The 22178-nt window shown below is 61.0% G+C and overlaps 1 protein-coding gene across 5 annotated transcripts in view; it reads right to left on the bottom strand.

Annotated features, from left to right (window-relative positions):
• Positions 1-258: 258 nt before the first annotated feature.
• The window catches only part of HDAC5 (histone deacetylase 5), a 70036-nt gene continuing 48116 nt past the window's right edge, over positions 259-22178 (bottom strand). For all 5 annotated transcript variants that reach the window (XM_074940528.1, XM_074940527.1, XM_074940524.1 and 2 more), the window contains 17 exons: positions 21166-21388; positions 20385-20599; positions 19902-20183; positions 17699-17864; positions 16994-17127; positions 15587-15707; positions 14771-14820; positions 14566-14673; positions 11925-11980; positions 10404-10491; positions 8693-8812; positions 8035-8132; positions 6912-7030; positions 5790-5923; positions 3269-3353; positions 2759-2912; positions 259-1039 (listed from right to left, as the gene is read on the bottom strand). In XM_074940528.1, the coding sequence (XP_074796629.1) occupies positions 1000-1039; positions 2759-2912; positions 3269-3353; positions 5790-5923; positions 6912-7030; positions 8035-8132; positions 8693-8812; positions 10404-10491; positions 11925-11980; positions 14566-14673; positions 14771-14820; positions 15587-15707; positions 16994-17127; positions 17699-17864; positions 19902-20183; positions 20385-20599; positions 21166-21388 (2193 nt within the window). In that variant the 3' untranslated portion in view covers positions 259-999. The remainder of the gene's footprint in view (positions 1040-2758; positions 2913-3268; positions 3354-5789; positions 5924-6911; positions 7031-8034; positions 8133-8692; positions 8813-10403; positions 10492-11924; positions 11981-14565; positions 14674-14770; positions 14821-15586; positions 15708-16993; positions 17128-17698; positions 17865-19901; positions 20184-20384; positions 20600-21165; positions 21389-22178) is intronic.

The raw sequence follows: 22178 nt of genomic DNA, 5'->3' as shown, positions 1-22178 counted from the left end.
AAAATATTTTTTTTCCTTTTTTTTTCTGTTTTTTGTTTTTGTTTTTTTACGAATGGACAACGGTTTTTGTGCACACAAGACAAGAAATCAAATTATTTACAGCGAGACGAGGCTTTGTGAGAACAGAACAAAGAGAACTTCCAGAAAGCATTGGTCGTGAACACGGATGCACAATGGCTCTCTTAATTACAATGGGATTAATTACACAGTGTGTGTGGTAGGAGAAGGGAGGGTTGGGGGTGGGGGGTGATTGAGAATCAAACTAAAAGTGTGACTCTCTTCCCCTGCCCCGTATTTATATATGTATAGCTCCCTCAGAAACGGTAACTCAAAAGAGCAAAATGAAAATCACAGAGAAATTAAGGCATTAAAAAAAATGACTTAATTAAAGGCACGAATATTTCCTTTCTCCTCCCCCAGAGACCGTCCTCAGTTAGCATTCAGAGTCACTTATGTCTCAGAAACACTTCCACACAATTGACAGAAAGATGAATTCAGGTGTGAAGGCTTAAAAAGAAAAAAGAAAGCAAGTCACCGAGCTCGGACTGCGGTGTGAGCGAACAAGGGGAACGAGAAAAGGAGAGAGAGGGAGAGAAAACAGGACAGTGTTGCCGTTTGGATTTGAAATCAGCCGGGTCGTCTCCTCTCTCCTGAGCACAGAGCATGAAGGACCCCCAAAGTGAAACAGTTTCTTGTTTCGCTGCTACCGTGTGCCACCAAAGGGAAGAAGGATGAAGTAAGACAGGAGAGAAGGAAACCGAAACCAGCCAAACCCCTGACTCCCAAAGGTGCGGGGACAAGACAGAGGCTGGTGGGCTCAGCTGCTTGGAGACGGACACAATCACACACACGGCTTTGTTGTGGAGTCGAGTATGCCTTTTTTTTTTTTCTCCTCTTTTTAATAGAAAAAAATTCCTTTTTTGGGGGGGGAGGGGGAACGAAATCACAAATGACCAAAAAACCCACAAAAAAGTGACAGCTCCACGACGGCTTGGCACTTCACAAAACAGGCTCCGCCTCCATCGGCTCCTCCACTTGTCTAGGGGCAAAGAGAGAGACACCAGCTGTTACTATGGGGCGGGCGCTTGCTCTCAGGCGGAAGGCCCGATCTCAGGTTGTGTTCCAGGGACGGATGGTCCCCGGCATTCAGCGCAGGCACTTGGAGCCCGGACCGTCCGAAGAACCCAGCTCCCATTTAGGTACCTAAATAAAGGGTTCTCAAAAGGCCTCATCACCCCGTAACTCCAGGGGTGACAGAGATAACTGGGCTTTCCAAATAGCTCAGCCCCCCAACATGCTAGAAAACGTGTCCCTCTAGCAAAGGAGTGAGGGTCGGGGCTACGCATGGGGATAAGTATCTGTATTTGCTGATTGTCCATGTCTGTCGGGCCTTAGCGATTGTATGCTCTTTGAGGACAGGGACAGTCTGTGTACAGCACCTAGCGCCACAGGGTTCGTAGGTGGTACAGGAACACAAATAAGGAGACGTGCCAGGCGCAGGGAGACTGCACACACTGGGGATTAGCTCCTGATTTCACCAGAGGCTGGCCAGCTGCTCCCAAATGCAGCCAAGGAAAGCTGAGCTTTGCAGCCCTCGCGCTGACCCCAGGACAAAGATCCACCAGCATCAAGCCCAGCCCTGCCTCTGTGCCTGGGGGGTCTGCCCTGTGACTGAAACTGGGGCCGATTCTCCCTCTAGACCAGGCCAGAGTCTGGACCAGCCCCCTCCCTGCTCGCTCCCTTACACGCAAGGCGGGTGGGGGGAGACAAGGGGCAGAGGATGGGTGTGTTGGAACATGATCCTCGCCATGCTATCCAATCGCTTCCTGCTGCCCTCCTTCCTGCGAGCGGGCAGGAGAACGTGGCCCATGATCCGCTGTCCTCCCCGTCTCCCCCAGCCCTTGGGGCCTGGGGCGCAGACACGCCACAGACCCCACCGAAGCAGATCAGACCCCGTGGGGTTTGGCTGCCGGGACATGTTTCCCACCGTCTTGGCTCCGCCAAAGACTGGAGGAGTTTTGCTTGTGGTTTCGGGGCACCGGGGTCTTTGCGGCATGTTACTGGTCACTAGCAATGCGAGTGGGCAGGAGGAAAATGGACTCCACGGATTCACTTTTCCAAGGGGCCTCAACTCAGCCACGGCTCCCCTGTGGGAGCTTGGCCAGGTGCTGTAAGTAGGCGAGCAAAAAGGGGGAGGGGAGGACGAGCTGTCTCACAAGCCAGGGCGTGCAAAGGAGAAAGGAGAAATGCCCCCCCGTGTGGAAGCACCAGCGTGAGGCATTGTCCCAGTGACACGCTGCCCAGGGTGAATTTCACCTGCAAACGCAAATCCCTTGGCATGCACTGAGCTGGGCAATGAAGACGCATCAGCAGGTTCACACTGCAGTGAGTTGGCCGGATTGATCAGTTCTGCACCACTGCCCCCTACTGGATGGGTGCAGAACTGATCAATTCTGTGTCATAGGCCCTGTACAGATATGAGCTAATGGAGATTGTCCTTTAGCTCAAGGGCCTGTTGTTTGGATGCAGGAGGCTTGGAGCTCTGCCACTGGGAAGTTTAGAGCCAGATCTAGACCCAGACTCAAGTACACCTCCAACAAAAATGGCTCAATGAGCCAGCCGAGGACCGCGCTCGGGCCCGTATTGTGGGGATACAAGCAAGGAGGCTAATCCCAGTTGTAAGCAACAAGGTACAATACATCCAGGATGCCGAGGACGCACAAAGGCAGAGGGTGCCGCGGGGGGGGGGTGGCCGTACCTGGGGCTGCAGTCTGTGCTTCCTTGTTCGGCATCAACCGAGAGCAATGCCATGGCACTTACTGTCTCTGCCTCCTCGGCTTCTCCCTTCTGCGCCTCCAGCAAGGAGCAACTGACCACTGAGGCACAGCGGTTCACAGCGCTCCAGTGTTTGCCTGCAGGCACCGGGAGTGAGTTATTGGGGGCGCCTGACAACCCCACTCCGACGACCCGCTTCAGCGCTCCTGCCCCACCCCCCTACAGCGCCCCCTGCTGGGGGTGGCTGGGACAGGCACAGCTGGGAGCTCCCCCCACAGCCAGCGCTCCTGCCCCATCCCCCACAGCGCCTCCTGCTGGGAGAACAGCTAAAGCCTCCTCATCCTATGACCCACCCCCAGCACATCTGGGACTCGCTTTTCCTATCCCCCTCCGAAGTTCTGCCCGGGGGTGAAACTAAAGGCCATCAACTGAAGGGATTCCCCAACCCCTCCCCAGACCCAGCGCCCTGGGCTGCCCCTCCCCCTCCACTTACTCTGGATTTCAATAACCTTCTCCAGCGTGGCCACGGCATTTACATTTGGCTTTTGCTGCAGGAGAGCTTGATCCAGGGGGTCCAGCTGGGAGAGAGGGGGGACGGGGAGAGAAGAGAGTCTCAGAAAGAGTTGGGGGCATGTTCTGTACCCTCCCCACCCTCGCTTCATTCAATTCTACTTTCCCCGAGGGGGGTCCCCGCTTCCCACATTATTATTATTATACAGTGACATCATCATATAAAAGTTACAACAGTAATAAGATGGGCCCCACCCCTGGGGCTGGGAGGGGCCCTGGCTCCACAGTTGAATCCCCTGGGGAGGGCTTTTCCAATTAACCTCAGTTTGCTCCTGTTGAAATCAATGGGGGTTTTACCAGCGACTTTGCTGGGAGCGGAGTGAGGCCCATCCTGAGCACTTCTGAAAACCTCAACCCTTGATCGGGGGAGCTCCTTAGAGGCAGACGGGACCTGCCTGTGCGCTTCAACTGCAGGATCAGGACCATAATTAATGTATCTTTTAAAAGAAAATGCCCTTCCCAAATGCCCCCTTCCCTTGGTAACACACTGGGAGGCTTTATAGCGCCAGACTCATCCCTTGCTCTGAGGTCTGTTCTCTTTTTCCTACTTCCCTCCCTACCCATGGTGATAGTCAGTTTCACGCTTGTTTCTAGTCAGTTTCACGGTTCCTGGTCGGGTACCTGGCTCAGCTGGGATCACTAGAACTTTCACAGAGGTTAGAGTTTAGGGCCCGACTGGAACCAGCCAGACCTGTGGCACAGCACAGGCCGTTAACTCCCCTGTATTAAGACTTTCGTTAGATCAAACCTGCCCTCGAGAGGCTAAACTGTTACCTGCCACCAGCAGGCAGGGAACGGGAGAGACTGAGGGGCTGCCGAAGCCGGAGTTTCCTGCAATGGCGGGGAACTGACCAGGTGAGAGATGCCCAGAGGATCCCAGCCCGTAATCCACACCCCGCGCTGCAGAGAGAGGTGAAACCACCCCAGGTGGTCCCTGCCAATCTGACCAGGGGAAAAATCCTTCCCGGCTCCAAATCTGGGGCTCAGGGTGACCCTGAGCATGTGCGCAAAACACCCCAGAGACAGGCATCTACAAGAGGATTCTCTGCCCCCCACCCCCGCTGGGTTCGGTGTCCTGTCTCCGATGCTTCAGAGAAAGGCAGAAAAAAATCCCAAACCACCCAGGGTACATCTAGCCGATTGTTAGACAGGGCAGGATTCGATTTTAATTGATAAGGGTCGATCAGTGCTGATTTCAGCTGACACACTGAAACTGACAAAACATATCAATGGATAACAGTTGGAGCGAGTGCAGTCTCCCCCTTCCCATGCCTTTCGCCTGCAGGGATTGGGTGTCACCGGCCCCACAGCCAGGCAGGGAGCCCTCTGCAGCCCCACTTCTCGCTCACCCGCTGGGGTCTCTGCCCAGCCGCAGAGCTACTGACATACGGTCCCTGCAGGCACAAGGACAAGGCTACGGTCCTGGCAGGGCAGAGCAGAGACACCCCCCCCGACCAGGACTGCAAGGTGGAGGAGGAATACGAGCCCCCAGGAGGAGCCATTCAGCAGTGGGGGGTAGGGGGGGCTTCCCCACAATGAGGGTCTGTCACCCCACAGAAACTTAAATTGAACCAAAAAAAAAAAATCGACAAAAATAGAAACAAAGGTTAAAAAGAAAATTTGATTTTATCCATCAAAATTAAAAAAACAACCACCCCAAACCAAATTCTGCCAAGCTGGCCAGGGGGGCACCAGACAGAGAGACACAAGAGAGCAAATAGAGGGAACCAGTATCTATCCCTGTGTTTCAGTTTGTTCCCTGCGCATCTGGCAGCCTGCGGGCTCCCGTTCAATGCACTTCAGCACGCGATTAAATCCATCTCCGGTCAGGAGAGCACTTAAGCACGTGCGACCATCTTGTCTGCGCAGCGCCTAGCACAACCAGGGACCCGGCCCGCTGGGGGCTCAGAGGAGCCCCTGCAATAACAACAATAAACTATTCGGAGCACGTGCTGAAGTCCTGCTGAGTGCATTGGGTGAAATCTCACTCCAGTAAAGCCAGGATTTCACCCAGGGACGGTCCAGGGGATCGAAGCACCTGTTTAAAGTTAACCACATGCCAAAGGGCCGTCCTGAAGAGAGATGCTGTCCTTAACTGGGGCTTTTGGGCCCAGTCTGGGGCCCGCTTTCCCCTGTATTGCAGTCACCTCTTAGTTAGCTCTTTGGGGCAGAGACCATCTCTTTGTTTTGTGTTTGCACAATGGAGGCCCCGTCCCTGGGGCTCCTAGACGTTGCTGTAATGCAGATACTAAATGATATCAACTCATAATAATATTTATTGTCTGTATCACATGAGCACCTCGCGGCCCAGCTGAGACCAGGTGCTGCACAGATAAAGTAAGACACAGTCCCAGCCCAGAAGAGCTTGCAGGCTAAACAGGGAGGGGAAACTGAGGCCCAGAGATGAGCCCGTGTGGGCTGCACCGGGCAGGAACTCCACTGACCTCCACGCCAAGCAGGGCGGAGACACAGGCTTCTGAGGCGTCGCAGATGGCTGTCAGGTCGTGTCCTCCCTCCAAAGCCAGCACCACGCGCCCGCCAGCCAGCTTCATCAGCTGCTTGGTCAGGTGTCCGAAACCTACAGGGAGGGGGAGAAACTGCCCTGGTCAGTGTGGGACAAGACCCTCCCCTAGCAGGGTCCTGCAGCACCCGGGGGCACTGGGATAACAGGGGCCAGTGAGATAGAGGCGTAGGCATGGGGATAAAGAGACAGACAGATGGACAGACAGGTATGCCTGCATGCATGGAGATAGACAGACAGACTAACCATTGCCCACAACCTGGGGATTGCAAACTGCTTTGTCAGTGGATTAAGCCCCCATTTCACGGATGGGGAAACTGAGGCACAGAGCAGGGCAGTGACTCTCCCCCTGTCACCCAGGAAAGCCAGGTGGGGGTACCGAGAGCACTTATCTCTGTATCAGCCCCACTGCTACGGGGGCCTGCTGGGAGCTCAGGAGAACCAAGTGCAGCCCAGCTTGGAGACCCTGGAGCTGCTGGGTCCTAATGAGTAGAGGTGCCCAGGGCTAACCCGGCAGGGAAAGAGCCTGGCCTGGGTCCCTCCTGGCTCCGACATCCATCCCCAGGCCAGGCCTGGGAATCAGAGCTCCCCCTTCAGCGCTCAGGGTCCCCCAAGCCACCGAACCTGGAAAATGAAGTGGGAGCGAGTGGCGCCCAGACCCTGTGCCAACCCTCTGCCTGGGGGCATTTGACCCTCCAGGGGCTTTCCCGCCCGGGGAACCAGCCCTTGGATCATGGACAAATGAGCTGGCGAGCGGTGTTATGGGGACCCAGCCCCGGCCCAGGGAGCAGGCTGCAATTTTCATGGTTCTCACTTTTCTGCTCCAAGCCATGACCCCAAACGCAGGCCCTTGCCCCGATCCCCATGGGGCAACCCAGCCGGCTCCCGAAAGCAAGCCCTCAGCCCCCGTGGGGCAGCGCTGCCTGCCTCCAGATGCAGGCCCTTGCCCCAGTCCCCATGGGGCAGCCGCACTGGCCCCCAAACACAGGCCCTCGACCCCCACAAGGCAGCCCCACTGGCCCCCGCACGCCGGCCCCGCTCTCACATTTCGCCGTGACGGAGTAGCCGCCCAAGGGAGACAGGTGTCCCTCGACTGCATCGAAGCCGGCAGAGACCAGGACCACATCCGGGGAGAACTCATTGGCTATCGGCATCACCACCGTCCTGGGGGAGGGGAGACCGCGAGTGAGGCCCCCGGCACAGCACGCCAGCCTCAAGAAACCCTTGGCTGAGTCACCCGGGGCTGGGAGACCAGCTCCCTGGCCAGTGAGAGGGCACAGAACATCTCGGACCCTGCGGAGGAGCGGGGCCTGCCCCAGAAACCCTCTCCCTTACCCCCCCTCCCCTCCCAGCCCTCAGGAACCCTCCCCCTACACCCCTCCTGCCCTGGCCTCCTGGGAACACCTGTCCCTGCCCCCCTCCTGCTCTGGGATTCCCCTCCCCCCCCCCCCGCCCTGCCTGGCTCCCCACAGCAAAACAAAAGCACTTTCTGGGCCCCAAGAGATGAAGCATTCCCCAGTCCCCTGCCCCAGCTGCCCTCCCCAGCCCTAGGGAGGGGTCTCTGCAGGCGCTCTTCCCCGCAACAGCTACGCTTCCATGGCACATGGAGACGCGGCAGCCAGCACAAGCAGGGAAGGCAGTAGGACGGTCACGCAGGACTCTTGGGTTCTATTCCCAGCTCTGACACTGGCCTGCAGGCTGACCTTGAGCACGTCACTTCCCTGCTCCGTGCCTCAGTTTCTCCCCCCTGCAAAGTGGGGATAATGCTGCTCGAAGGGCAGAGAGACGCCACAGCTGCTTGCAATGACCACTGTGGCTGCGGCCATGCTGGCCCAGCAGACGCTGCCCTGGCCCGGCCCGATCGGGGTCAGCGTCACACCAGTCCTACTAGCCCCGAACCTCTTCCCAGCACCAGCCCCCTCGGCCTCCATCCGCCACAGACGGATGGAGGCCGAGTGACTGGCCCAAGGACACCCAGAGAGTCAGTGGCAGGGCCCTGTCTCTCCTTCCTCTCGGCCAGTGCTACCTGCCAGCGAGGCGCTGAGGCAAAGGCAGGATGCGAACCCAGGAGTCCTGCAATCCAGGCCAAACTGCCCCTGGGGGGTACCCCAGCCCTGGAGAGGAGCCGGCCGCAGCCAGCGATGCAGTGCCCCCTGGGGGAGCTCTACCTGAACGCAGCCAGGTACTCCACGTCTCCGATGGGGGGGTCCACTCCGCCCGTCCAGGCTATGTTGACGTTGTACCCCACCCCCATCCCGCTGCCAACCTGCAAGAGAGGAGACGTGCATAGGACGTGCATGGATCCATGGGGCCAAACCACGAGCAGGGGCCCGGCCCCCACAGCCCCTGTGGAAGAGCCTGGCACAGGGGGGCCCTTCCGGCTCAGGGCTCTGCCATTCCAGCTGCTCTGATCTTGCCCCTTCTCTGTTAGCTATTCGGGGAGGGGTTGGGGGGATCACGGAGGGAGCCTTACAAGGGGATTCAGGGTCCTCCCCCTTTCCCCCAGCACTGTATAACCCCCAAGCAGGGAATGCCCTTGGGTCAGATCCTTGGGAGCTGTCACATCCCAGCCCCACACCTGATAGCGGACGGGCCCAACAGCCGCCCCACACCCCATCGGTCCTGCCTCAGATCCCCTTTCTGCATCCCCCACCCTGATGCCTCCACCTGCCTTGGGACAGGCTCCCCCGCTGGGGCCTCGGACAAGAGACCCAGCTCCCGCACTGAGCCCCGTCACCTGCAAGGGCACCGCCCTCCCAGCCAGACGCCCTCCAGACCGCGCGCACTGGGCCTCCCTGGCCAGAGCCCCCCCGGCCCTGCGCTCACCTCCTCGGGGGCCCCGCTGCCTGGGAAGAAGTTGCCGTTGTCGTAGCGATGCAGGGAGATGTAGAGCACGTTGGGGTCGCTGTAGAAGGCTTGCTGGGTGCCGTTGCCGTGGTGAATGTCCTGCGGGGAGCACAGACGGTTAGGGGGCTCCCCCGCTGACGGGAGGGTGGGGACTGGTCGGGTCTGGCCAAAGGCCTCCCTGTGCTGATGCAGAGACCGGTAGATACAAACGAGCCTCCATCAGGACTGGGGCTGACTGGATCCCAGCGGCCACACTCCCTCCGGCCCTTTTCAGCTGCCCCTTTATGGCAGGGGTGCCTGATTGCTGTACCCAATGCCCCCCTGGCAAGCGCCGAGCCTGCTTCCACGGGAAAGAGCGATTTTCCAGCCCTTAATCCTTCCCGATGAGGCCACGGTGTAGGGCAGCGGCCGTGACCAGAGACCCCTTTTGTCTCTGCCGGGTGTTAACTCTGGAGGCTAACGATGGCACCCGAGAACAGGCAGCAACCGTGCACACAAACGCAGCCGCACGTGCACTGACTGTAGCCGCCTTGGGAACGGTCGGTGCAGTTACTCACTCCTGCAACCTGTGTTCTTAGCCCTCCCTGCAAACATCTTCGTACCAGGACGGGAGAGCTGACGGGGACCCGAAGAGGGGGCGACGGGTGGGGGCGGGAGTGGAAAGAGAAAGCCGTTAGCGGAATTCTTTTGCCACACCCTTTGCTTTCCACGTCAGTCTAGTGCGGCGAACCTCCTGGGTTTATTTAGCTGAGGGCCTCGCGGTTTGGATGGCCGTGTCAGTTACAAGGGAAAGGATTTAAGGTGCTAAAGAACTTGGCCGCATTTGCAGGGGTGGGGGCGAGAAGCGTCTCTGATGGGAGTGGTACAGAGAACGGGTAGCTGGCTGTCACCCATACCGGGCTTTGAAACCACCTGCAAAGGGAAAGCAACATAAATCCTGGGGCTTGGGGGTCTTCTTTAGCTTCTGAACAGAGTCGGCTCTGGGAGGCGGGGGCGGGGAGGGGGGTTGTTTCTGCTTGTGTTTTGAATGAGTAACCCAGCTTGTCTAGCATCTGGAGACAGGGAGCCTGGCTGGGCTGAGAGGAAGCGGGGTTTTATAGCCAGGGTTTTAACCAAACCAGGGCTTGAGATGGACAACGCTGTACCGGTCCAAAACCTGGATGTGGGACCAGGCCACGGGCTGGGTCTTCACTGCAAAGCAAGGTGCAGTTCCAGCCCCCGATGCTAACTCATCAGCTGTCCGGCTGTCTGATCCCAGGTGCCCTAGTTCTGACCTCGGGGCAGCTAGTCGAGGTGAACCCCGGGTGTCGGGGAGAGGACTGACCGGATCTAGCCATGGCCAGGTCTGCCCTACAGCCCTTTGCTGGCGTAACTATGGCAAGCAGGGGCGTGAAGAGGCATGAAGCCTGGTTGACATGGCTGTGCCGGCTAGAGACCCTAGTGTAGACGCAGCTATACCAGCAAAACTGCAGGGGGGCTGGAAGAAGGGAAGGGGCTGCATCCACACCATCAACCCCGCAACCCCCTTCGTTCTCCATCACGCCGGGCAAAAGCTAGCCAAAGGCAGGGGATTTTTTTTCTCTTGCAGGGCTGGCTGGAGAGAGAAGGACCCAGCCCCTGCAAGGGGAGCAGGAATCCGGTTCCCAGCCAACGGGAGGTATGTTCTGGCTGGCCTGGCCGCCTTCCTTACCCAGTCCACAATGAGGATCTTGCCGACGCTTAGCTTCTGCTGGAGGAGTTTGGCAGCGATCGCGACGGAATTGAAGAAGCAGAAGCCCCTGAGGAGGCAGGAGAGGAGAGAGATGTGGTTACCGCTTCCTAGCCAGCGTGAGCGCCAGGGCAGCGGGGAACTGGCCCCACTGATCTGCCTGCATCTACGCTAGGGCTCCTCTGCTCTCCGGGCCCCCCACCGCTCCGCCGGCTCAGCACCACGCCACTGGGGCACCCTGGCACCCGGAGAGCACCGAGCGTCATTTCATCCTGCTCGGGGCAGAGCGACGGGGCATGGTGGGTAAAAGCCGGCAGCAGGGCGGTGCTCCGGGAATGACGGCTGGGGAGACAGGCCCCCTAAGAGTCATGTCACATAAATGCTCCGGCAACCATCTAGGGGGTTGGGGACCAGGCGTGCGGGGCAGGGGGAGGGTCGGTGATGTGCTGGGCTGGGACAGGCCCCAGAACACATTCCTTGCCTGCACTGGACAGAGAAAGCAGCCTAGAGCCCCACCTGCTAGAACGAGAGATGGGACCAGAGCCGGGCCCTGATTCTTTCCTGTGACAACATCCCTCAGCTCAGTGCAAGGGGCCAGCTCCCCTCCAGGATTTCCTGAGGCCCTCTCCACTGGTACCAGTCTCTTGCCATCACTTAGAGCAGCTCACAGGCTGCTCTAACTTATACCAGCTGGCGAGGTGTCTGGGATCGTACGCTGAGTTCGAATCAGCAGCTGCTCCACCCCACCCCCTGTGCCAGCTGACGGGCCCCCCACCGCACGGGCATTCTCAGTGGGCCAGTAAGGGCCAAGAGTCCACTGCTTTGTGCCACGCAAGTGGGACAAATTGGCCAGGACAGGAGTGAATCCAGACCCAGATTTGTAGCTTGAGCCCCCACCTCTCGTTTAAACATAGCCGATGCTACCCCAGGTTCATCCATCGCCCAGACAAAGCCTGGACGGTTTCTACCTTGACATTGGCAGGGGTCCCTCCTTATTCCTGCAAGGGAGGGGCATGCCCTCCTCTAGCCATGCCAGCCACCACACCCCCGTAATGATCCCCTGGAGATGCAGGTGAAAGGGGGCCCCCCGCAGATCCCCTGGGACAGAACGGATCTAGCCTGGCTGGTGGAGATGAGACCAAATCAGGTCCTAGCCCCTTTGCTGAATCACGCTGGAGCCGGGCAAAGAGGGATTCTGAGTGCCCAGCTCAGGACACTTCCAAAGGGGCCGGCAGTCAGAGGGCTGGTGCCCAGCACTTCCTGAGTACCAGGCCCCTTGGCGGCATCTCTAGCGGGGCGCCCCAAATCTCATCCCAGGGCTGGAGCGGACTGATCTCGGTTAGAACCCGATAGCCCCCCAGCCACGTGACAGCACGCCCCCCTGATGGGGTGAGAACTCCAGGCTGGAATTGGGCAGACACCAGCCCTTCTGGGTCACTTTGCCATTCGCCCCTTTCCCCTGCCTCCCAGGACGGAAGGGAACGAACTTCTGCCCTTACTTACATGGCCGTCGATTCCTCCGCGTGGTGCCCCGGGGGCCGGATGACGGCGAATCCATTCTGCACAGAGAACCAGAGAGGCGGGGGGTTAAATGAGCGAGCCAGGTTAGAAACTCCCGCACCCCATTCTAACGGTGCTCAGGAAAGGCCGGGCCAGACTCGGGGATGGCCGGAAACGTCAGGAGGGGACGTGAAATTAGAGCGGCTATTTTCACTTAGCTTGTAAGAGCTTTGGGGCAGGGACTGACGTGTTGTCCTGGGTTGGGAGAGTGCCTCGCACAAATGGGCGCCCGGGTCTATTCCCAGCCCAATACAGACAATAAACGACAACAGAACGAGCAGAAGGGTGACCCACAACAGTCCCTGGAGCGACCCTGCAGGTGTTCCCCCCGCAGGGAAGCCGCCGTTCCTGTTAGCCCAGACTACCCTGCCTCTTCCATCAGCATCAATGTCCTCAGCTGGATTCGAGCGGCAGAGTCTTGCTCACGGAAGAGGCTGGATTCCAGAAACAGCAGCAGCTTTCACGGGCGGATCTGGGCGCTTCGGCCGCCGTTCGTCCCGCGCGCCCCGTTTCAGAGGCGAGGCAACCAGGCGCAGCGGTAAAAAGACTCGCTCGAGGTCACACGAGGCGACTCCTCGGCAGAGCTGGGAAGAGAACCCAGGAGTCCTGCCCCCTGCTCTCTTGCGCTAATGACATGACGACATGCCTCGTTCCGAAGCTGGGACTAGACCCCGGGAGGGCTGCGGCCCTGTTCCTCCCTGCTCTAACCCCTAGACGATACTGTGATCCCCGGAGGCCGGTCACACGGCTGTCACGCCGCTTCATTTCCAGTGGCCGGATAGTGTTAAAAGGAGCTCTGAATACCATGCGGGGGCCTCCTTTTCCCAGGTGTCTCTTCCTGGAATTCCTTTCCCGGGGCGGGTTCCGTGATCACAGGCGGGAGACGTCCCTGCGTGCTCCGTGCCATGGGAATACTGGATACCCCCAATCCCAGGCCGTGTCCCCCTCTATTGGTCCCCGGGGGAAAGGGGAATTCGGCAGCAGCTGGCTGATAGAGACAGCCTCTGATCAAACCCGGTGCATTTGATCCGGACGGGACGAAACCCAGAATCCCTGGGACATCGCTTTGACACAGCCCCCGTTCCTGATTCTCCCTGACTCACGGCGACGAACAGTCCTGTGCCAGCAGGCTGGGGGTAAATACACGAGCGACGGCGTTCGAGGGAGCCTGTCCTTTGCCGCCCCGTTTCTCTGCTGTCACCACACCCAGAATCCAAAGGGCAGGACGGGCAGGGCCACGGGGGCTGGTTTGCCAGATCTCAGAGACATCAGCAAGACCACGCGGGAGAGGCCGATGCAGGCAAGGCTGCTTCCCACATGGCTCCTCTGACCTGGCAACTGGCCCCGGAGTGTTCTCCCCGTGGGCGAGCCCAGCAACATCTGCAAACCCACCCTGCTGGAGCCCAAGGGGGAAGTCTGAGGAGCAGGGGTTAAAGCAGGTTGGGACAGGGGAGGGGAGCTCTCTCTGCCGCAGGAGGGAGAGTGTTGGGGGAGTGTTCTGCTCCCCCCTTAACTCCTCCTGATGAACCCCAACACGGATCAGTGAGGACTCATCTCCACAGCACAGCTCTCTTCCAGGAGAGCTGAGGGAGAACTCCCTGAGTTGCTAGCAGCAGTAGGTTGTTATCCTCTATGTGAACCAGCTCCACGTGAATTTGGGACCTCCAGCACAAAAAATCACAATCCCCTACTCCTTGAGCTAAAGGGTCAGCTCCTCCAGCTATGGAAAGCCCCTGGGGGCAGGGAGAGTCTTTTTGTTCTGTGTGCGTACAGTGCCTAGCACCATGACTTGGGCCCCTAGGCCAGGGGTGGGCAAACTTATGGTCTGGGGGCCACATTCGGCCCTCCAGACATTTTAATTGGGCCCTCGAGCTCCCGCCGGGAAGCGGTGTCTGGGGCTTTCCCCACTCTGGTGGTCCAGCTGTGGAGCGGGGTCGGGCTCTTGCCCCACTCCGCATGGCTCCCAGAAGCAGCGGCATGTCCCCCCTCCGGCGCCTATGCATAGGGACAGCCAGGGGGCTCCGCACGCTGCCCCAGCCCCAAGCGCCGCCCCCGCAGCTCCCATTGACCGGGAACCGCAGCCAATGGGAACTGCAGGGGTGGCGCCTGTGGACAGGGCAGCACGCAGAGCCGCCTGGCCGCACCTCCGCATAAGAGCCAGAGTGGGGACATGCTGCTGTTTCTGGGAGCTGCTTGAGGTAAGTGCCGGCCAGAGCGTGCCCCCCTGCCCCGCTCCCGTGCCCCTGCCCTGATCCTCCTCCCATCCTCTGAACCCCTCGGTCCCAGCCCGGAAACCCTCCCGCACCCCAACCCCTCATCCCCAGCCCCACCCCAGAGCCCGCACCCCCAGCCAGAGCCCTCCCACACCCCAACCCCCAATTTCATGAGCATTCATGGCCTGCCATACAATTTCCATACCCAGATGTGGCCCCTGGGCCAAAAAATTTGCCCACCCCTGACCGTGGCGCTACAGTATGACAAATAACGACAGACAGGAGCAGGCCGTTGCAGTGGCCATGCTCCGCCACTAGAGGGAGATGTGACGAAGCACCCCCGAACACCTGGCTGCGTGCAGGGGACTCACCTTGAGCTCTCCCGAGGCCACCTTGAAGGCTAACTCCACCAAGCAGCCCACGGCCATGCGGACGGCGCTGGACGAGTGCATCTCGTTCCACACCGTGTCGCTGTCCACCTGCCCAGAAAGCAAGCCGGGCCGTTACCGGGGCCGCCCGGGGGGCGCACCGTGGAGTCCCCGAGCTCCCCAGCCCCGCCCCCGAGGAGCTACTCACCCCGATGCCACCGCAGGGCAGGACCGCATACATCTTCTGGCTGATGGGACCTGGGCAGAGCAGAGGGAGCAGTGACAGACAGCCAAGAGCCCACGCCCCTGCCTGGGGAGGGCACGGTCCCCCTCACCCCGCCCCTCGACATCTGGACTGGGAAGAGGTAAAAATGGGGGGGATCTGGACACAGGGGTGTAGGAGTTGCCATGACACATCTCCCCACTGGGCCCACTGAGGCTGTGTCCCAGTGGCTGCCGGAGTAACGGACTGGACTTGGTCTAGTTAGTCCAACATCCAACCGCTCACCATAGCAGAAAGGGTCCTCAGTCCCCACTCGGCCCACCAGGTCACCCTCCCTTTCAGAGCCAGAAAAAGAACCCAGTGCCCCTGCTCTAACCCATAGGGAACACTCCCCTCCCAGAGCCAGGAAAAGAATCCAGTCCCCCTGACTTCCAGTCCCCCCTGCTCTAGCCACTACGACGCACTCCCCTCCCAGAGCCAGGGACAGAACCCAGGCGTCCTGACTCCCACTCCCCCCTTCCGATCTAACCAACAGGCCTCACTCCCTTCCCAGAGCCGGGGACAGAACCCAGGTGTCTTGACGCCTTGGCCCCTGCTCTAACCATTAGGCAGTGCTGCCTCTGCTAGAGTAAAAGAAAAAATGCAGCCACCGTGAAGACAACGTTGCCCCTGCCATGCACACGAGGCAGGGATCGTGAACAGCCCAACCCGCCTCCCGCCGTAGCCAAAAGCCCAGGGACTTGGTGGGAGCGGGCAGGGCCCTAAGCCACCCTCAGACGGGGCACTGCCGGGGCTACTTACCTAGCAGCTTCTTGCTGTCGAGTTTCTGCCGGTTGAGGGGGCTGGTTCCGTAGAGCAACGTGTGATGCTCCGAATGGACCGTCTGGATTTCATCCAGTGTTGCTTTCCTGCCCCGGATCCTCTGGCAGAGAGAGAGAGAGGGGTGAGGGCAGGTCCCTGGCGGGGCTGTGCCTGGCCAGACGGTCCCAGGATTGTCGCTTTATGGAGGTAGCTGGGCTGGGAAATCTGTCTCAGTGCTCGGGGCACACGGCCAGCCGTCCACTTCGAGGGGCTCAGGATCAGCCCCGGGGGTCCTGGGTTTTTGCACCTCAGAGGTGACAACCCTGCTTCTGAACGGGGTGAGCTGCAGCCAGGGGCGGCTGGATCGTGGATGCTTTTACCTCACGTGCTGGGGACCAGTCAGCTGACTGGGGTCCCTTCCCGTGGGGCAGGACTGCAGGGGGTGTGCTCTCTGTATTCGGAGGCCGTGCAGAGCCCTCTCCAGCCCCTGCGGTAATTCAGAGCCACCCCAGAGCTGCTTTAACCTGTACTGCACTTCCTATCGCCCCCTACAGGCCGTAGGCAGCAGAGAAGAGCAGCAGCACAGAACACTCCAGCCATACCCCCTCCCCACCATACCCCTAGGCTGGCAGGGGCAGGGGTTTCTCAGTGGGCTATTGCCACCCCCTTTGCGGGGCAGGCTGCTCCACACAGGGGGAATCCGATCTCACTGACCCCTCTGGCACGCAGCTGGCCGGGTTGGATGGAGCTGGGGAGGGTCCGACCCCACCCGAGTCTCTTGCGCTAGGAAGGGCGACGTCTGCACTGCACAGTGAATCCGGGCTCTCCCCCCGCCCCCGTCCACACCCAAAACCCTCTCGCCAGATTTGGTGGGGCTTTCAACCCCAGCTGGCTGGCACGGCTGGGGCTTGGCGCCCGGGTGCTGCTTTCCCTCGGGCTGGTAACCTCACTTTGCAGCGAGAACGCTGGCTAAACCCTTTGCCCGCTGAGTCCCACAACCCCCCCACGGGCCAAGGACAGACAAGTTCTGCCACAAGAGAGAACCACAGAGCGGCTCTGTGTAGTGCAACACCAAGAACCGGGGGGCTGTGCCCCCGGAAGTCCCATCGACACACCTGGGGGAACGCAGTGCCAGCGAGGGCCCCGTGACTTGGGCAGGGCTTTGCCCCATGGCTGCTCACGCGCGGGCGGGTGCCCATCACCGGGGCAAACGCCGCAGTGACGACGTCGGAGATGGTGCCGGGGCGCCACGGTTGCCATCTCTGAGGTGGGACAATAAACCAAGGCCCCAGCTACTCATGGTCCCATGACACATTCTGCACGAGGTTCAACCCCTGATAGCTGCCTCCTGAGCCCCCACGTCCCTCCCCCTGCACCAGGGCAGGGGCGTTCCCCCAGCCTCCTCACCTCGCACTTGCTCAGCAAGCCGGTCTCCTGGAGCCTGGACCAGATGCTCTGGATTCTCCCAGCATGCTCTGGGTGAATGTTAGTGTTCCCGCACATACACTGGTGCTTTAGCATGAACGTGTCGTAGATCACGCCTGGGGGAGAGACGAGGGAAGGGACAGGAAGTACGGCAGGAACCCCATGGCAGCCAAGACCCCTCTGGCTCTGGGGCAGCCACAGGGCAAGTGGATGTCTCTTTTCTAAGGCAGATCGTCCGGAAAAGCAGAGAGAACTTGGCTGTCTCGGCCAATTGAGGCTCCTCCTGCCAGACCCTGCTCCAGAATCTTACATTTTCATTTTCTCAATCATTGAAAAGTTTCTGGGCCTGAGGGCTGTAAAAGAAACCGTCCAAAGCTGACCCGGGCATGAGCCACACCCTGACGTCCACCTGAGTCTGCAGACAAGCATACGAAGAAGGCCTGAGCTGCCCCATTCAGCGCAGCGGGGTGTTCACTCTGAAGTCTAATGATGACTGATCAGTCGGGGAACCGCTAATGCAAAGCACTCAAGAAAGGAGAGGGATGATCACGTTATGTGCTTCTGCACGTTATTGTGAGTGGCACCCCACTTCGGCATCGTGAGGGTGGAGCTTGGGCTGTGGGCGTGTCTTGGGCTGCTTTTCCCCCCAGGTGACCTCTGGGAGGAGCGGGACACATGACTTCTTACCGGTAGTGAATAGGTGTTTGACCGGGGGTTCAGCCGTAGTGGTCTTTATGCCCGCAGTGGCGGGCGAGGACTGGGTCCGGCTCAGCGCTTGGTGAGGCAGGGTGGCAATTGTCAGGGAAGCTGGGAAGAGCTGGATGGGCTGCAGCTGCTGAGCGTCTGGGAACACCTGCCAGAACACGGCGCAGAGAGAGGATGTACACAGGGCGGGAAATTCACCGACGGCCAAGCCCTCCAGAGGCAGCACAGTCCAGCGGCAGGGCAACAAGCGGGGACGCAGGTTCTGTTCCCCGCTCTGCCACTGACCCACCCAGGCCCCTCTCCGTGCCTCAGTTTCCCCTCCCATCCTTTGTCTGCTCTGCCTATTAAGACTGTACATTCTGTAGGGCAGGGACAGGGTCTGTGCAGAGGCCTGGCCAGCTGGCAGAGGGCCCAGCGCACGGGGCGAGCGGGCACCTTCAGTCCCACTCAGCCAGCTCTGGGCATTCGCACATCTGTCCGAATCTGCCCCATACCGCCTCCCGCTGAAGCAGGAGGTTGGCTTTCGATGCCCCACAACACCCAGGCTGTGGCATCCGCGTTCGCCCAGCGGCCAGGCTCCTCCTGCCCCTTTCCTCGGTGCCATGTTTATAACCCTGTAGGAAACCAGCCTGCAGTGCCCCAGGTACCCCCGGTGACGAGGTTAAGGGCATGGGTTGGCCCAGGGGTGCAGTTCCCAGGTCTATCCCTTTCCTTGTGCCAGGGCCCGACAACACCACAGCGCACCGTTGGCACCGCTGAGACACCAGCGGCTCCCCACCTGCCCGCCCGCGTCGCTCGCCTTTTACAAACTCCATCCCCTCCGGGGAACGAGACTCATCCTTCCCCGCTGCGCGTCCACACGCACCCCCGCCCGATCAAATATTCAGCAGCCGGGGGAGCAGGGATGCGAGAGGCTTTGGATGAGTCATGCCCCGGAAGCAGCAGCAGCTGGGTACGATGCGGGGGGGGGGGGGGGGCTGTGCGGGGGCTGGAAGCGGGGAGCAAAGAGGGCGATGCGGGGGTGTGGATGAGTCACTCGCCCCTCAGAGCTGTGGCTGATGAATGGGGAGCCAGCTTGGCAGGCAGCAGGCTCGGCAGAGGCGGAGTTGAAAGCCGAAGCGGGCCGCGGAGAGCTGGCTCGAACGGCTGCAGCCGGGCAGGGTGGGAGACGGGGGCCGGGGCGTGCCAAAGGACGCAGGGCTTTGGGAGGGTGCGATCAGGCGTGAGAGCGCCCTGGGGGCGCGTGCAGCCGGGCACGCGAGGTGGCCTGCATACCAGAGCACGGCCGGGCATGCAAGCGGGCGGTTACTGTGCCCAGGCCTTTGCCCCGCCGCCAGCTGCAGCTCTGCTCATGTGCCCAGCCCCGGGACTGGGGCCACTTTCCACTGCCGGCCGGGGCATTCATCAGGAGTCAGCACTAGCCATCTCCCAGTTGCCCGATGATCTCACTAGCCCGTTTCTGTGTAAGCTGGACCCAGCTGGCCGGGGCGAGCGCCTGCTACCCTGCCCCGCCACAGCTGGCTGGCCAGGGCGAGCCCCCCCACCTCCCAGCCCCCCTGGCTCTCCCAGCAGCCCGGCGGGGAGCCTCAGGAGAGAAGGACGCCCCCTCCCAACCAGCTGTGAGCATGACGAGCCCCCGGTGCAGCCCGCCATGAGCACGACGCACCCTGGCAAGACAAGCTGGGGGCCTGAGCCAAACCCCTCAATGCGGGATGGGGAAAGCTGGGATCCGGACCCACATGGTGATGGGCCAAGGATACATGCCTGGATCAAGGCGGGCTGGAAGGATCTGCAGGGCAAACAGCTGCCCCACCCCTACCCATTGTGCAGGCTGGAACGGCGTGACCCCAGCAGCCACATGCTACAGCTAGAGTAAACATTTGGGGCGAGCATCTCCCATGGCTGCCCCCTCCTCCCAGGGGTCCCACCTATGGTGGCACATCCCCCACTAGCACAGCGTCGCCCTCTGGTGGCTGGAGCGCAGAATAGGATAAGAGCCTACTACAGGTGCCAGCTGGGGGAGTCACTCCTTTAGCCCAAGCAGTAGAAGCACAAGGCCTTAGCGCTGACAGTCCTGGGTTCGAATCCACCTGTCAGCCTAAAGAGAGGGGCCGTTCTCCTGGCAGATGATGCATAAGGTAGAGGAGACCCGGGTTCACTTAGGGGAGCAGTGGGAGGGGCTCACCTGCTTGTAAGCCACACCCAGCTCCTCCACCTCCGGTGAGTCGATGGGCTCTTCTTCATCCCCGCTCGCGCCCCCGTCGTCCTTCACCAGCTCGCCGCCCTCATCCTCCTCCAGCTCGTCCTGCGTGCTCTCGCTCTCCGGCGAGCCGTCCACCACCAAGGCCACCGGCCCCAGGGGCACCCTGTCCTCCAGCAGTGCCTCCTGCTGCTCCGTCAGCTCCTCCTCCGTCTCCTCGGGGTGCGTGGTGGGCTGGCGGGGCAGCTCGCCCGTCTTGGTGATGATCTTTAAAGAGAGGGGCAAGGGCTCTTGGGGCCGTCTAAGGGCACAAGGGGTTGGCGCCCGGGGCCACGTACAGCGGCTGATACGCCCCCTGCCTCGCAGGTGGCCCAAGGGGAGGGGGGCTTTCTCTGGTGATCGAGAGGCTCAATCCGCCCATGCCCCGCAAGCCGCCCCGCCCCGCCCCGCCCCATTCCCCCGGCCAACCTTGCCCAGCTGGATCTGCTGCTGCTGTTTCTGCTTCTCCAGGAACTGCTGATGCTGTTGCTGCATGACCAGCTGCTGCAGGGCCTGGGGGCTCTGGGGCAGTGGGGACGACTGGGTGCGGCTCAGCGGGCGGTGCCGGGGCAGCTTGCTGACCGTCCGCACGCTGGAGGACCCACGCTCGCCCGTCACCAGCGGGGACTGGCCGTGGAGCGGCACTGGAAGGAGAGAGCACCCGGGCGGAGGGTCAAGCGGGACGCAGGAAGTGCGGAGCCCGCCGCACGGGGGGGCTGCTGGTCAAGGCGTCGGGACGCCTGGGTTCTCCCCCCCCGCGCTGGTCACCGCGCAGCCTTGCTCCTGCACCGGCCGGCCTTGCTCCTGGCGCGTATGTTGCCACGCTGCTAAACACGCGAAGGGCGACGCCAGGCAGCAGGGCGGGGGCACGGCCGGGAACAGAACCCTGCGCCCCGGCCCCCTGCTGCGCCCGCAAGGCGGCCCCCCTCCCAGCAGGCTATCCATCCCACGACCCCTCTGGCTTGCCTCCAGCTTGGCCCCCGCCCCAGGCTGGCGATTCTGTCACAGAGGGGTGTTGTCTAGTGGTTAGAGCCGGGGACTGGGCGTCCGAACGCCGGGCTCTGTTCCCAGCTCTGGCCTAGTGGTTAGAGCCGGGGACTGGGCGTCCGAACGATACCGAGCCCCGTCTCAGGGCAGCTGTAGCCAAGGTCCCTCGGTGATGGCCCCCTGCCCTCCCCCAGCATGGCCTGGGCCCCCCGCCCACCCTCACCGGCGATCAGCGTGCTCTGCTGGCGGGCCTGCTCCAGGAGCAGCACGTGCTGCAGCAGGGAGGCGTGCCCGTGGCTGTTGGTCTCGCCCTCCAGGGCGACCCCCAGCAGGCAGCCGGGGATGGACGAGGTGCTCATGAACTTGCCCGTGAGGGCCCCGCCCTGGCGCAGCGACTGGATGGCGTGGCGCTCCGCCTCCTGCTGGGTGGAGAGCTTCGGGGAAGCCTGCGGGGGAAGGAGAGAGAAGAGAGGTGTCGGGGGGGGGGCTGCTCCTCTGCAGACCTTTGCCCTACTCCTGAAAGCTGGCCAGGCACAGGGGGGCGCGATCATGTCCCCTTCCCCCCCAACAAACACACCTCTGTCTGCTCGGGGCTCCCAGCCAGGGCGGGGGCAGCAGGGTCTCCTGTGGACCACAAACCCACTGGGGTTACCAATGGGGAAGGGGGGTATTAGGACCATGAATGAAATAACCCGCATCCGGGTCTGTCCCCATCTCTGCTCCCCTCCCCAGATGGCCGCAAGGCCCTGCCCCAGTGAAGGTGGAGCTGACAAAGATGTCCCATGCCCTGTGCATCTTGGCTGGTGGCCAGCGTGCCCACCCATGGCTGCCATGGGCTTGCAGTCACGCCCGGGTCGAGGAGTGGCACCGGCCAGCTGGGTGCCCGTCCTAGATCTGCCTGGAACCATCCGCGTTAAAGAGGGTCAAGCCCTTGGGCCGACACCCCCAGCCTGAGCTGAAGGGCCCGCTCTGCCCACCGCCGTCACAACCACGAACACCACCAGGGAGGCTCCCGCCACGTCAGAGCCACGCCTGGCATGCCCACGCTGCCGCACGCCTGAAATCTTGGGCTTTCGATGGTCCCCGCCAGGGGTTTTCAGCCTTTTTTCATGTGTGGACCGCTACAAAATTTCGAAGGGAGGCGCAGCCCCCTCTGGAAATCTTAGCCATAGTCTGTGGGCCCCCAAGGCTCCACGGACCCCAGGTTGAAAACCACTGTTCTAGACAGACCCTGGC

This window comes from Natator depressus, chromosome 27, assembly GCF_965152275.1.
Source record: "Natator depressus isolate rNatDep1 chromosome 27, rNatDep2.hap1, whole genome shotgun sequence".
Classification (NCBI taxonomy): domain Eukaryota; kingdom Metazoa; phylum Chordata; order Testudines; family Cheloniidae; genus Natator; species Natator depressus.
This window is presented reverse-complemented; position numbering and strand designations above follow the sequence as displayed.